The sequence below is a fragment of the Takifugu rubripes genome, chromosome 1, assembly GCF_901000725.2.
Source record: "Takifugu rubripes chromosome 1, fTakRub1.2, whole genome shotgun sequence".
Classification (NCBI taxonomy): Eukaryota; Metazoa; Chordata; class Actinopteri; order Tetraodontiformes; family Tetraodontidae; genus Takifugu; species Takifugu rubripes.
The window spans coordinates 11988076-12002182 of record NC_042285.1 but is presented as its reverse complement, the minus strand read 5'-3'; the positions used below and the strand labels follow the sequence as shown (position 1 = coordinate 12002182).

General features: G+C 45.8%; 1 protein-coding gene across 6 annotated transcripts in view; it reads left to right on the top strand.

Moving 5' to 3' along the window:
* ankfn1b (ankyrin repeat and fibronectin type III domain containing 1b) overlaps positions 1-13807 on the top strand; it is a 92100-nt gene extending 78293 nt beyond the window's left edge. For 5 of the 6 annotated variants that reach the window (XM_003961297.3, XM_029847265.1, XM_029847267.1 and 2 more), the window contains 15 exons: positions 426-539; positions 706-803; positions 1698-1788; positions 4158-4265; positions 6432-6531; positions 6995-7127; positions 7223-7342; positions 7435-7650; positions 8571-8737; positions 8810-8960; positions 9429-9597; positions 9684-9850; positions 9948-10155; positions 10238-10965; positions 11038-13807. In XM_003961297.3, the coding sequence (XP_003961346.3) occupies positions 426-539; positions 706-803; positions 1698-1788; positions 4158-4265; positions 6432-6531; positions 6995-7127; positions 7223-7342; positions 7435-7650; positions 8571-8737; positions 8810-8960; positions 9429-9597; positions 9684-9850; positions 9948-10155; positions 10238-10965; positions 11038-11346 (2879 nt within the window). In that variant the 3' untranslated portion in view covers positions 11347-13807. Of the gene's footprint in view, positions 1-425; positions 540-705; positions 804-1697; positions 1789-4157; positions 4266-6431; positions 6532-6994; positions 7128-7222; positions 7343-7434; positions 7651-8570; positions 8738-8809; positions 8961-9428; positions 9598-9683; positions 9851-9947; positions 10156-10237; positions 10966-11037 lie in introns of those variants that run through there. The other variant, XM_029847278.1, reaches the window with a different exon arrangement.
* The last annotated feature ends 300 nt before the right edge of the window (positions 13808-14107 follow it).

Here is a 14107-nt window from a genome sequence, read left to right as displayed (position 1 = left end):
AGCCACCTTCTGACAGCAGACACACTCACGAGCACACACTCTATTCGGCACTGTGATGGAGAAAACATAGCATTCCAATCTTTGCAATCCCACATGCTCCTGTAGTTTGATGGATAAGTCGGGTAAACATGGTTGGAACTTATAAGCGTGTCAAAATGTTTACATTGTTGCAGTCACATTCTCAGAGATATTATCATTTTATTTCAACGATTGAGTTGACGAAGGCAGCGTTGTTGTCTTTAGCGTTACTGCGGTTTCATGAGCACCATCTGTTCTCTAGAGTCTCTAAGCATCCCCCCCGCCCTTGAAGCAACCAGCTCTATTATATTTATATTTTGTTCTATTGTGATATTGAATGTGAATCAGGTTCTTCTTGTTTTGCGGTCGCCGCTGCAGTAACTTGTGCTCTCTGTTTGACTGCCCAGACCCTCCAGAGGCTCCCAGTGCCGTTTCCCTTTCTATCAGCAGCAGCACCAGTCTGAGGGTGGACTTTCAGGAGCCTCTGTCTGTCAACTCTGCCGTGGTTACCAAGTACAAAGGTCAGCTGCAGTAACATAGCATGATGTCTTTTTATAGACGTTTTATGCTGTAGTAAAATCTTATATTTCAAAGGTTTTGTTTATTTTGTTTTAAAAACAAGCGAAACAGAACACTTGATCTGTATATGAACGCGTATATGAAGACACGTATGTCGTGTTTCTGCAGTGGGCTGGAGCACGGCCCCTTCATTCAGTCCTTTACTGGGCGAGATGGTGGTTGAGGACACCACGTTGCTCCAGTGCAACATCACAGGACTCACTGCCGTAAGTTCTTAATGGTCAGATTCTGCTTTAATTCCATCAGTTGTGGAGATCATGGAGAAAAATGTACTTTCTAAACTACTTCATAAGTAAATTTACATTTACTTCTATAAAGCACTGCTAAAGTAGGGCACACTACATGTTTACGATCATCCTGTCTGCCCCAGTACAGGCTGTTTTCCAATAAAAAGAACACTTCATTATTTGCTAGATAAAGGATGGGAAACAATACCACGAACCATCAAAGATCTCGCCTTTCCAGCTGTTGGCAGTGATTCTAGAAACTATTCTCCCACATTATTTACATATGAGGTGTTTGCTTAGGGGGCATTTGAAGGCATGTCCCATGTGGCTCCATCACATACATCAAACTCCACACAGAACTTGTACATACTCATCAATCCTAAACGACGGGTCGGGGGGCGATCTGTGGGTCTGCTAAAATATATAAGATGAGCAGCTTGGTAGCCTGTCAACTGATTTATGTTTGGCATGTTTAAGTGGTCTTGTAGACAAATGGACGCTCCTGTGGTTGTTTATTATTGTGTAAGAGTACACCCCACCCCTTCCAGACCCCTGCTGCCCGGCCAATGCTCACTCCTGTCACATAACGGGGTCAAGGCAAGGTCAGGAAGTGTCGGCGACTGGTGTGATTGATCTGGCTGAGAAAGGAGAGACATAGGCTTTGGACACAGATAGAGCTTTTAGATAGGCTTCAATCTTCACGCACATGCACATTCAATGTTGCCGGGGCCTATATGCCAACAGATGCACCGAACAGCCCACAAACACATATATGGTGTTACACCTATGGATATAAATAGACTGATTTCCAGCACGTAGCCATTTGTTTTTAGCAACATGTTGCCTAAAATGTCCTCTTCTCTGTCCTCACAGGGTACAGATTACTATGTTCACGTGTCAGCCTACAACATGAAGGGTTGGGGGCCTCCTCTGGTCGCTACGCCTGCATGTGCTGCACCTTCCAGTGAGTCTGTGTTGTTGTTAAAGGCGACCAAAGTCAAACCAGAAAGTGTGGGTCTCTGGTAAAAGTGTCTTAAGTAAAGTTGGTTGTCAGTATAAAGTTAAAAGAAATGAGTGTAACCTCAGTATGCTCCACCAGAATGGAGTGGAGAAATATCTGTATTGAACTACAGTAGTTAATTTGTTTCGTTCGACCCCTGTTTCTGCTGATATCTGCATGTCCGTGTGTGTTTTGGATAAAATAAGAATCACAAAACTTTTATGTTAACGGCTAAACAAAATCCCTGAAGGGTTTTGGCAGGCCTCACTAAACTAACACCCCTGCAAGATGTGCCTGAGTATCAAACACTGATACAATCTCACAGCTTTCCCACACTTAGAGTTGGACTGGGCCTTTAATTTCTCTTCCATCCGATCCAATTGGTGAGCAACGCTGTTTCAGCTTTGTTTTGAAATCATTCTGGTTGGGGTGACAGCTGGATCATCTTCTGCCAGCATGCTGGGTGGGTTTCGGGACCCCTTCTTCAGACGTCAGCGCATGTAACCATAGCCTCAGGATGGCGTTTGGGGCAAGCTGGCAGAGATACTGCATGGGTTCAGCCAAGAAGTTAACCGTGAAGTCATGTGCAACAACAGCTGAGGTGTTTACTCACCAGAGCAGATCTGACCCGCTATTTCCTGTCATCATTTGTCTGTCTGCTCGCTTGACCATGAATATCTGTACGAAATCAGAGCAGATTACTGCATTTATATATTCCTGCATAGAAATATGGATGTATTAGTGGTGCTTAATTCAGGATCCTGACTTCTGAGTTGACTGGCTGCCTGTGTGCTGTATGTTAAATCTGTAGAGAACACACCCACTATAAGAGAGCAAGCACAGGTACTGTAACTGTGTGCATGTTGGCAAAGTTAGGGCACATCTGGGGAACATATGAACATATTGGTTCTGATCAGCACACCATGTTTTTCAGCTTTTTTTTTCCCTGAATGCGTGCGTCCTCATTATAAGAGACTGGGCTTTCCCTCTTTTTTCTCAACTGTCCGCCTCCCTCCCTCCATCTCTCAGAGCTAATTTCGATGTTGCGTGTTTGTGTTTTCCATTTGGGCCTACCACTGGAAATATTTGCATGTCTGTCCTGTAGCACGCGGCGCGGCCCCAACAGTGGGGACCTTATACCGTGCCGTGGACGCCCATTAAAGGGCCCGCTTGTCCTGTTGGGACAGGCACCTTTCCGGGAATAGAGCTCACCGTGTTTCAGCTCCGCACTCTCTCTGGGGGCTCCAGTAGATGGGGTTTGGGTAGGGGTGATGGGGGTGGGTGGTGGTTGATGGTGGCAGTGGGGGGTGGGTTATCGCTGACACATCCTCCAGTGAGAAAGCAAGGATGCTAACTGATTTAACACAGCAGCCAGAATGTGCTGAAAGATTCTGCAGAGCTGGTCATATATGGGGAAGGTAGATGGAAAAGTGCAGGTCTGTAATCCAGCACACCAAAAGAACTGTTTAATGATGAGCTAAATGTGTGTGAAGGCTGAATATAACAGGAATAAAAAGGAAGGTTAGAGTGGTATTGCAATGTTTTTGCTTATTTTATTGCTTTCAGAGGATGTGTGCTGTGTTACTATTCTCACTTTCTGTAACTTTAGCAGCCATGCCACATTTGTGTGTGTGTGTGTGTGTGTGTGTGTGAGTGTGTGTGTGTGTGTGTGTGTGTGTGTGTGTGTGTGTGTGTGTTTTCATGCTTTCTGTTCTGAGCCCACATGTGTACAAGAGCAGTAAGTCACATTGGCGCTCGCTAACTCTGTCTATCAGCCAACCACAGCTTTCTCACACTGGGGTGGGTACTGTTTCCTATCGTACACACACTGGACATATTTGAGAAGCTCTAGTGTGTGCACGGCATACTCCACGCTCCAACTGTAGGATTCTTTTCGGTACTGCAAGGATTGCACAGGCTTAGTGTAATTAAAAATGTTGTCGATCTATTAATGAAGAGAAATGTTGAGCGCCAACTTGTGTTTTGCACATTTCTTTTTTCTTTATGAGAGAATTTTCCATCAACATTCAAACTCAAGGTCCAGTTTATTTTCTTCTAACGGGGTTGTAACACCGTAGTCCATAAATCCAGGTATGCAGTTTCAAATGAAACAAATATCGCTGAAGCATTCCAACTTTCCACTGTGAGCACAACATACAGTAGCAGCCTGTCTATTATTGAATACTACAAAGCTGGCTGTTAGAAGCTGACACAGCAGGCTGAAACTAGAGGATTATTTCAGAAAACGTGGTGTGACATGGTCAAGGTAGAATAATAATAATGATTATTGGTGAGCTGCTAACATCACTTGGTCATTGTTTGTTTTTCTGCAGGCTGGAGGGACGTTGAAGGCCGCACTCCACGTCAGAAGGGCCAGAAGGAGGTGCTAGACCAACTGCTCGGTCAAATAAAAGAAGCTCACCGCCACTGTGTCTGCCATGGTATCAACAACTTTTTGATAGATTCAGAGTTCATGTTCACCTTAAGGCCTGAGCAGTAATGTGAGAGCTTTACAGGTTTGCATGGTTGACCCCCGCTGAAACCCAAACCCCTAAACCAGATAGTGACGATGCACTCGGTGAACTACTGAAGAACAAATGTAATATCAGGCCACCGTTGACCCTAAACCTTATTAAAGGTTAAGCATATTAAAGGCTTGTCACATTTTCTCAAACACGTCGGAGTTGCCGCAGTGCACAAAGGTGCCACGGACGGTCAGCTCGCAGGTGTAAAGTGTCCCGCCAGTTGCTGCATTTCATCTCACCTTGACAGACACTTTAAAATCTGAGGCACGACATGTACTCTGAGGGCCATATACCCTAAGACGGCGTGCTGCCTCAAAAATTATACACTCCCCTCTGTCTCAACAACCCCCACCCCTTTACACATCTTTCCATGACTCAGCCCTTCCTCTGCTGGATTCCTCTCTCTCTCCCTCTCTCTCTCTGACAAAATACAGATCAACGTCTCTAACACTCAAGCAGTTTATATCCCCAAACACTGGTGGCTGTGCGCTGGTCCCATAAGTGTCAGAACCTGTCCACACTGATTCTTTTTAAAACGACGGCAAGCTTCACTTAGCATTGAGCAGGTTCTGTCTCTCTCACACTCGCCCACTTACTATTGTCCACTGTGGCCAGACCATATTTGCAATAGGGCGAGATCCAATATAATAGTGAGTATTGAGCAGTTCTTGTTTCTTCAGACTGCGACTGATTAAGCTTGAGCGTTGAGACACGGTAGCCAAGGTGGCGTGTCCTGGGGTCATGTTTGTTATTCCTGTAAGAGACGAGTCTCGGGCTGGAGTCGGGAGAGGGCATAAATTAACACCGACTACTGCTCCCGGCCCTGCTCCTTCACCCCCGGCGGCCTGCCAGTCATCCTGTCTACTGTCCATACATTTACACACATGAAGACAGACAGGCATACACATAGATACACATGTACATGAACAGGCCCAAATATTCAAGTACATGCTCCCTCTTTTAACTCTCCCCCCTCATGGTCATGTATGCACCCCCGCCAGAGCCCAGTTTACAGCCCACGCCACATTCTCCCTCTTGTCCAAACACTATTAATTAAACTGTGAAAGAGGCCTTGACTAACAGAGGCACCCCAGCAGTCAGCCCTGCTTGTCTGTCTGACTCAGTGTCAAATGGGGACTGAGGCCAGAAGGACTGTAGCTCAACAGACCTGAGTGTAAAGACAAATTTAGGGAGGTGAGAGGGGTCGAGGGGCGCTGTTTTTACTGGTTAGTCTACCTCCACTCATCCACCTGAAGAGAAAATTAGTTTTTTTGGGTCCTGAATGGGGGATTTATTGACTCCAAGTGGCCCAAGGCTGGCATGAGATCACCTGGGAGGAGAGAAACTGTGCAAAGGGTTTGGAACTCGGGGCTTCTAATGAGGTGGGAGGTGTGTTATCTCACCAACAGGCGCCCACACTAACACACGCATACATATACAGTATACATATACACACATCTCTGTCCCTCTATCTCTATGTTTCTCTCCCTCTCTTGCCTTCAACTCCCTCCAGACCCACTAAAAATAAACACGTCCCCACAGACTTAACTGACCTCCCTGTCAGTGAGTGGCAAAGGGTTAACACACACACACGCACACATACAATTTACTACAGCTTCTTGGCTCTACTTATATGGCTCAAGCTCAAGACATGCCATGCTCCAGCAGTTATAGTATATGCAGGTAAACACACACATATGCATGTATACACAGTTGGTGTTCCTCTGGGAGCTCAGTGCTAGTGGTTACCTCAAGGTCCATAGTCTGCTTGACAGCCTGCATAACTGTCAAACGGTGCTGCAGCACTGGAGAGCCTGAGATGTCGAAAAACATTCCACTCCAGCCATGCTGCTGGATGTGTCAGGGTGGTTGTCAACTAGGTAAAGGGCCTGTCGTTGAGATGTCGCTCCAGTTTGTCAAAACAGAAGTGTTCACTACAGTTTAGCAAGAAACAACAGACAACAAGCCTGTTGTGACACAGTTTCTCAGACGTTCGGAATACTGAACGTTGGAATATCGAAAGAAATATTGGTTTCTCAAGTTAAAACAATCCTTTTTTCTTTTCTTTGTTTGACCACACAGAGCAATGCAAAGCTCCATCACAGGGAAGGAAGCACTCAGTTTCTAAAAGTCTGCGCCACCTTTTCCAGCCAACCAGCAAGTTTGTGAAAAACCTGAAAAGGTATATTTTTCCTTTATTTGGAGTTATTCCTCTGCAAGATATGATAGATCTACAAACTGTATTAACAATCAGTCTGTCTAGCACTATAATACACACGTGAGGGGCAATATTAAAGATAATATGCATGAATCATCATATGGAGCAATTAGTATTATTTTGAGTTTATCAAGCCAGAGCACATTTTCACTGACCAGTAGAAGTGCTGTTGAAAGTTCTAAGATAAAGCACCGGTCTTCAAAACCAAAAAAAAGATGTAAAAACAACACAAAACAAAAAAATTCAACCAGTTCTGATAGTATTCAAATGAATATTCCAAAACTATTTTGATATTTTGTTACTTAATACAAAACATGACAAAAAAAATCTCAAGTACAGGCTAAATACCAGAGGCGATATCCTTGGAAAGAGTTAGTATTCTTCCCAAGTTTACTTGCTGGATGTTCTGATTCTGTGCTTTTTCCAGAGGACTTTACCTGACAACCATCTTCTACAGAGATGATAATGTTTTAGTTACTTCAGAGGAGCAGATTCCTGTTGTTGAGGTTGAAGATTGCTACTCCAGCTCCCTCATGCAGGACTTCCTCTGGTTTAACAAGGTCGGCGCCGAGCAGATCTGAACATACCATCAGTTTCTTTATACTGATGCAAGATGTATTCTAAATGTGTTTCTAAATTTGTTTCAATATGGAAGGTATCTTATCTATGGGAGGAGATTCTGTGGCTGCAGCAGTGTCTGAGTCTGTCTCAGTCATCCTCTTCCTGCACTCTGCAGACGCGGCTCAAGATGCTGCAAGCGGTCTCCCAGCTGCAGGTATTCCAGCGCTCAATAGACCGATCATTACTACAGTCTGTAACTCTACAGAAGCACAAGCATTAACAGGAGTCCTCTGATGTCGACCACAGGGAATGCTGGGGACACAGGACCTTGGTCAGTTCTACTTTGAGCCCATCAAAGACAAGCATGGTAGCGCTCTGCTGGTGCTTCTCAAGGACATGAATACCTGCCCCAACTTGGATGGAGCGCGCTGGATGCAGCTCGGAAAACTGCAGCTCCAGCGCAAGTCCATTTCATCCCCCGAAGAGCCCACCGCCCTGGATATGCTGCTCATCACCCTGCATGTTAGTGGAGTTAGGCAACACCTCGGTTTGGTCTTAAAGCCTGGTTGCGTCACAGTAATCAAACAGCGGGCGGAGGTGTTCTAGCGGTGGCTGTGGTTTTCGTTCAGTCAATCGTCGGCTAGATTTGTTACCAAAGCTCGATCAAGATGAAAGACTCTAGTATAATGCCTTAAAAACTATTTTACAGCATTTCTTTATTTATAGCTCCAATGTCTGCAAACACTGAACGGCAGTAAAGACATAACTAAAACAAAATAAATAAAAGGGTAAATTGAAACGTGCTTCCAGTTATCTGGCCGACTTGTGTACACACTCATTAGTCAGTGGTAATTATCCATGACACATCTCTCCCAGTTTTATTTGCTGCATGAGGACTCATATTGAAATCCGATTAATTCAAATTCCAGACAAAAGGCCATATGTTGGATGTGTGCCAGTCCAAAACAAGCACTGTTGGGCCACTCATTTAGCTTAGATAGATGTGCTCCTAGCTCTGAATGTGGCTGATAATAATGTTGCTAATTGTTGTCCTTCAAAGTTTGGCAACTACACTTTTGTGGTTGTTTTGTTCAAAATGGCCACTGTTTGGATCTGAATCACAAGAAGGTTTTGTCTGTATTGCAGGGTAAACAAGGCATTGTTACAGAGTTGTTTTGTCTCTCGTGTAAGCTGATGGCTTCAGGCCTCGTGGTGACAGCAAAAAACACAAGGGGGACGATTCCCCTTAGATTCCCTCAAATTTTTGCTTTGTGGTTATGTTTGCTTGATTAAAAACATAAAAATGTGCTGATGGTGAGGTGCCGTGTTGAAACAACTCTAAATTAAAGACTATGTGGGTCTGAGCAGGATCATTTAAATCAACATGAAAATAATTAAAATGACCATGTCCTCTACTGACCATGTCCACCTGCTGTTAACAGGAGAAGCTTGCATATCACAAGAGGAGCCGGAAGACGTTGTCTCCGGGTTTATACCTGGGCTACCTGAAGCTGTGTACATCTGTGGAACAGATCAGAGCACTGGTGCCCCAGAAACTCCCCAACGTCCTCTGCCACACCAAAATTCGGGACAACAGCCACGTGTCCAGGTGAGGTTCTTATTCAAGCAGATGGCAGAATGCGGGTTGGGAAGGCATAACTTCACATGTGTGTTGTTTCAGAGAGGAGTGGCAATGCCTGCAGACACTCGGCTGTCTGCAGGAACCAGCAGAAACGGGCCAAGACACCCAACCTACGACCCATCGCCTCCAAGATGAGCTGCGCACTGCCATCAAGGACCTGATGGCACACATTAACATGCCTGGAAGTCAGGTCAGAGTGCATGTCAGCTTGTTTAACTTGAACCATAAACAACAGGTGCTAAGGTAAAAACTATCCTCTGGCTTTGAGTTGGTTCTGGCTGGCATCATAGAACCTGTCCAGCCAATCTCCAAAGGAAACCAGTTGCAGATTTAAGCCAAAAAGCTGCCAGTCAATCATTTGTATTCAAGAACACTAGCAAATACTCTCCATGTTTTATCACCTCTTCGTGCTCATGTTGTACAAACATTTCTGTTATAATGTAGCAATATATGAAAATTAACCAGCCTTTAAAAACAGCTTATGAGCTTATCTGCCCTTTTCCACAAAAGGGACGTTTAATAGCCCATAATTACAGTGAAACCAGACAACTGCCTCTCTCTGCAGTTGGAGCTGGACGCTCTGGTCCGATTTAAAGAACACTCTCATTACTTCAGCACCACTACTGCACTGAGGTTACCTGTCGTTCTCTCTGTTTAGGCTCATGAATTCCGCATCTACAGCCAGGAAGTGTTGGAATTTGGGGAGAAAGTGTCTTTTCTGCTCCTTCTGCCACCGTCGGAGGAAGTGTGCACCGCTCCTGGCCAGAAGAATCCATACTCCCCTCGCTCTGGCTTCCTCACTTTGCCTCTGCAGATCTTTGAATTGGGTTAGTTATTTAAGCCGTCTCGCAAATTTCTGTATTTACTGGAACAATAAAATAATGTGTGTTTTGGGGGATTTTCCTTCCCACAGTGCACTTTAATGCGTACTGCCCCAGTTTCATCAGCCAGTACTGCAAAGTTTCAGCTTTGCTGGAGCTGGAATCCCTCATTTCCCAACAGGCACTCAGAGAAGCCTTCTCTGAGGCCGAGCTCCTGGCTGCAAAGAAGAATCACCAGCAGGTCCAGGAGCACATGCAGGTGAGATGTGTAACAGTTGGGAATGAAATAAGATGTCGTCACTCGTCCATATTTGAGTTATGTCATCATGATTCTTTTACTTGGTGGATTACAACAGCAAATGGAGGACGTGTGGCGTGAAGCGAGGTGGATCATGGACGCGCTGCAGTTTGCCCGCTACAAGCAGCCAACCGGGGGCATTTCTATAAGCAAGATCATTGATTTCTCCAAGGAAGTGATGCCTGAAAAGCCTCCCTCTACTTCCTCTCAGACAGAATTCATGCCCTCCCCTATGCCATCTCCTGATCCGGGCCACAAACACTCTGGTCTGAACTACCAGAATTCAATACCCACATTGGTCTTTAATTTGTGTGTGCAGTTTGAAAATGTCCCCCCTGCGTTCTGCAGACTTTACAGGGTTGTCTGATGAGGAAGGATCTTCTGAGGTCTTCCTGACGACGGACAGTGACTATGACTCCAGTCGCGCCCAGAGTCCTCGGGAGCTGGACCTGCTGCCTCACTCGCCCCTCTCGTCCTCGGCTTCCCTGGAGCCGCGCGGGTTCCTGTGCAGCGACGGGAGCAGCACGGGGGGACGAATGCGTATCAGCGGCGGGGGACGCAGAGGGGGCAGTCTCCGGGATTCCACCCCCGATGTCCTCCAGGCCTCCGAACTGCAGCACGGACGGGAAGGTGAGCTGTGTGGTGGAGGAGGAGGAGTTCAGTGTGGCGTAGAAAGGCGAAGGGGCGGTACAGAGCAGTTCGACAGTGACTTCATCCTACCCAGCAGGCAGATAGAGCTGCTGCACATCACAGAAAAGAGACAGGCCTTCTGTGTGAGGACAAGCAGCCTGGAATTCCCTTCCATCACCCCTTCTTGCAACCAACTATACTGCAGCTACAGTCCTTCACCCTCCACCTCACCACAGCGGAGGCTGCACAGGCCCTCGTCCGTGGACCGCTGTTGCTCGGCCGAACGGTGCATACCGCCACTTCCACCAACACGCACATTATCACAGGACAGCGGAACACAGAGACTCTCATCTCCATCACCAGCCCCCATCAGCAGAGCGTGTCAGGCCACACTCCGAGTCTACCCTCAATACTGCACAGGCCTACCAAAGGAGACCAGCGTCAAGGTACGCACTCTTTTCATGATGACAGTTGACACAGTCGGACCTTCAGCTTTTATAAAATGTCTTTTCTTTCAGCTTTGCGTCACTCCGGTAACATCAGCGCGGGAGATGGTCCAGCTGGTGGTGCAGGAAATCAACGCCCTCTCTCGGCGGCTGCTGAGCAGCAGTGGTGGCAGCGCCGAGCAGGAACAGTGTGCGTGCTATAGCGTCGAACAGTTGAAGCACTTTGGTCTCGTGCTTGTTTTAGACAATAGAGAAAAGTGGCTTCAGGATGATTTCTGCCCCCTGGAGCTCCAGAACCCTTGGCTGAGGGGCAAACTGTGCGTCCGCATTAAAGAGTATTCACCGCTAGCCCTCAAACACAGCCGAGCAACGACAGTGTGAGGATTGAATGGTGCCCTGACACACGACCTGTTAGACAGTGTTTGACTCCTTCATGTCACTTTGTGTCACTGTCGTGTTTCCTTAAACCAGGTAAAACACAACACTTCTCATGAAATGTGTTCTGTTGTATAGAAGAGCTTTTACTCCAGGAGATTAGAGACCCCCCGTGGAGACACCAAATGAACTCTAACAGAATGGAACAAAAAGCCGAGGTTTTTTTTTTTTTTTGCTGCTGTCAGAAGTTGTTGGGAAAAAGATCTTGATGAGGAGCAAAGTTAATGGAGCATCACTGACTTCTGGCTTGATCGCTGACGGCACTTCAGAGCTCGCACGGTGCCAAAACGACAGGGGCGGCATTACGTCCTCCGAAGCCACACGCGGACACGTCTTCTCCTATGAACTCTCTCATTGTGTCATTCCCAAGGAGCTGTCGACTGCAGCCGCCAGCCCCGTGTTCCCAGGATGTGGGATCTGGACCGGTCCCAGATAGTCAGAAGCAAAGCTGATATCCGGGAGGGGGGCGGGCTGGCATCTCCACTTTAGAATGCACGTCGGACTGTCAGTCAACTGCTCTTGGCCTCCGTGTTGTCTTGTAGCAAAGCAGAGACACGCAGAGTTTTAAAGAGAGAAGGGGGGGACTTAATGCAGATCTCTGGTATTCATTTTCACTTTTTTCCAGCAACAAATCATCTGGCACTAGACCCACTCCTCGTGTAGCAAACAAACACAATCATCTCGGGTTTTGACAAAACAAATGCAAAATGATTACTGGATTTTTCTCAAGAGAGAAGAGCAATACTTTTGTCTTTCTTTTTCTAATAGATGGCCAAAAAGCATGTAAACCCTAGTTAGCAGTCCAGTGTTTTGTTGTGTTTGGTTCAGTGGTATTTCCAGATACATCAGAAGTTGGTGCCTGTCAGTCTAGAACACGGGCTCCCCAAGGGGTTCTGTTGTGAAAAAGATGACTCAAATTGTTAAGAGGCCCAGTCTTTGCCAGCAAATCAGCATACAGCGCATTCCAGACGGTCTCCTAAATAAGTTAGAAAGGACTTTCAGATGCTTGAAAACACCCCCCCCACGAAAAAGAAAATATTGTTTAAAGAATGATGACACAGGCCACGCCGCTTTACCTCTGTTTTGTTTGCTAGATAACCGATTTGTTGCAGGTCATGTTTGCTTTATGGGCTATGCAGAACGTGCAGCCTTTTCCCTCACCGTGCCACGTGCAGACCAGTGTGGATTTCAAGCCATCAACCCTCAACCAACCTCAGATTTCCAGCTGATGCGTGCGGTGCCGCCTGCCGTATTTGTCCATTGTGCATGGCAGCTTTGGAGCATCAGGAGCTCAGCATTAAGCGGCGTTTTATTGTGAAATTATTGAACAGATTGCTAGACGGGAATAGTCTGCTTAGTGCTAGCTGATGCGTCTTCCGTCTAAAATAGACTGGCTTCTGGGATAGACCCAGCGTGCACAGATGGGATCTCGTGCAGCAAGCGTATCAGGTAGAAACCTGAGGCTACTGTGGTGATTTAGAGCGTCAGGATCCGTTGATCTATCTTTGAAAACAAAGAATAAATCAAATGTCATCAATTCAAAACGATTTTTTTTTAAAAAAACACTACATGATTGGTAACCAGGTTACATCGGTGATGTGACCTTAAAACACCGTGCTAGCACTTTAAATTATATTTCTAATTGCAGCAAAGGCCTCTTAATAATTTAAACCATCTCGTGTGCCGTGTTTTGGGAACCTTTGTACAAAAAATATATATATTGCATTCTCTTTTCCCACAGTCCCATCTGTAAAACTTTCCCAACCTTTATTTCCCCGTGTTCTGCAGCTTGTTCTGCAAATGTAGCACCAGGAACGCTGTGATGGGTGAAGTCAGTGGACCTGGCCTCAGTTACTGTAGCATTCCAGACTCACATGATGCTGTGGAGCCTGTCACAGTGGGGGTTAACAGTCATGCCTCCCAAAGTGTTTACACTGTTTCCTTTCTCCGCTCACATGAAACTATTTTCTAAAGATTACTTCACACAAACTGTTATACATTTGGGTTTAGGAATAGATAAAACTCTGCTGGCTTGCATTAGTCTTCGAAATGGTTCTACAAGGTCAAATGGCCTCAACGCTAAATGCAGAACCAGACAGAACCGTGTACATCGTTAAAAGAGAGCTGTGGTTGTTGTACTGTATCTTCCTTAAATGTGAAAGAAAGCAAATTTGAGATTGTCATTACTACATGTCAAACATCTTTGAACTCAGACTGTAGTCCATCTTGAGAATTTGTTGAAGGGGAAAAGAGGGGTTTGCATTCTCTTTCCAGTGAAAATAACTTTAAAAAAAAAAAAAAGCCCTATGTTTACAAGGAGCTGTTGGCAGGCAAACTCATGAAGGAGACATCACGTCACTTTTTTTAGAATCTATTTTTATTGAACAATAAATGAATATTAACAAAATAAAAGCCTTGTTTATTTATGTGGGTTTCTTAGACAAGTGTAAGATGACTCTGCTCTTCGTTTCCTCTGGGGATTATTTTTGCCGTTTGGACTTTCACAAGCAGACAGCATCCAGCCGCCCAATCTGTTCATTCATCTGATATGAATGAGAGTGAAGGACAAATAGAGGGCACTTGTTCCTGCACATGCTATTTTGCAATGACCTCACCAGTTTTTGCCACTCAGTTGATGAAAAGTGGCTGCTGGGCAGCTGCAGCCAGGATCTCAGTGTCAAATGGTGAATATGGCTGCATGACGCTG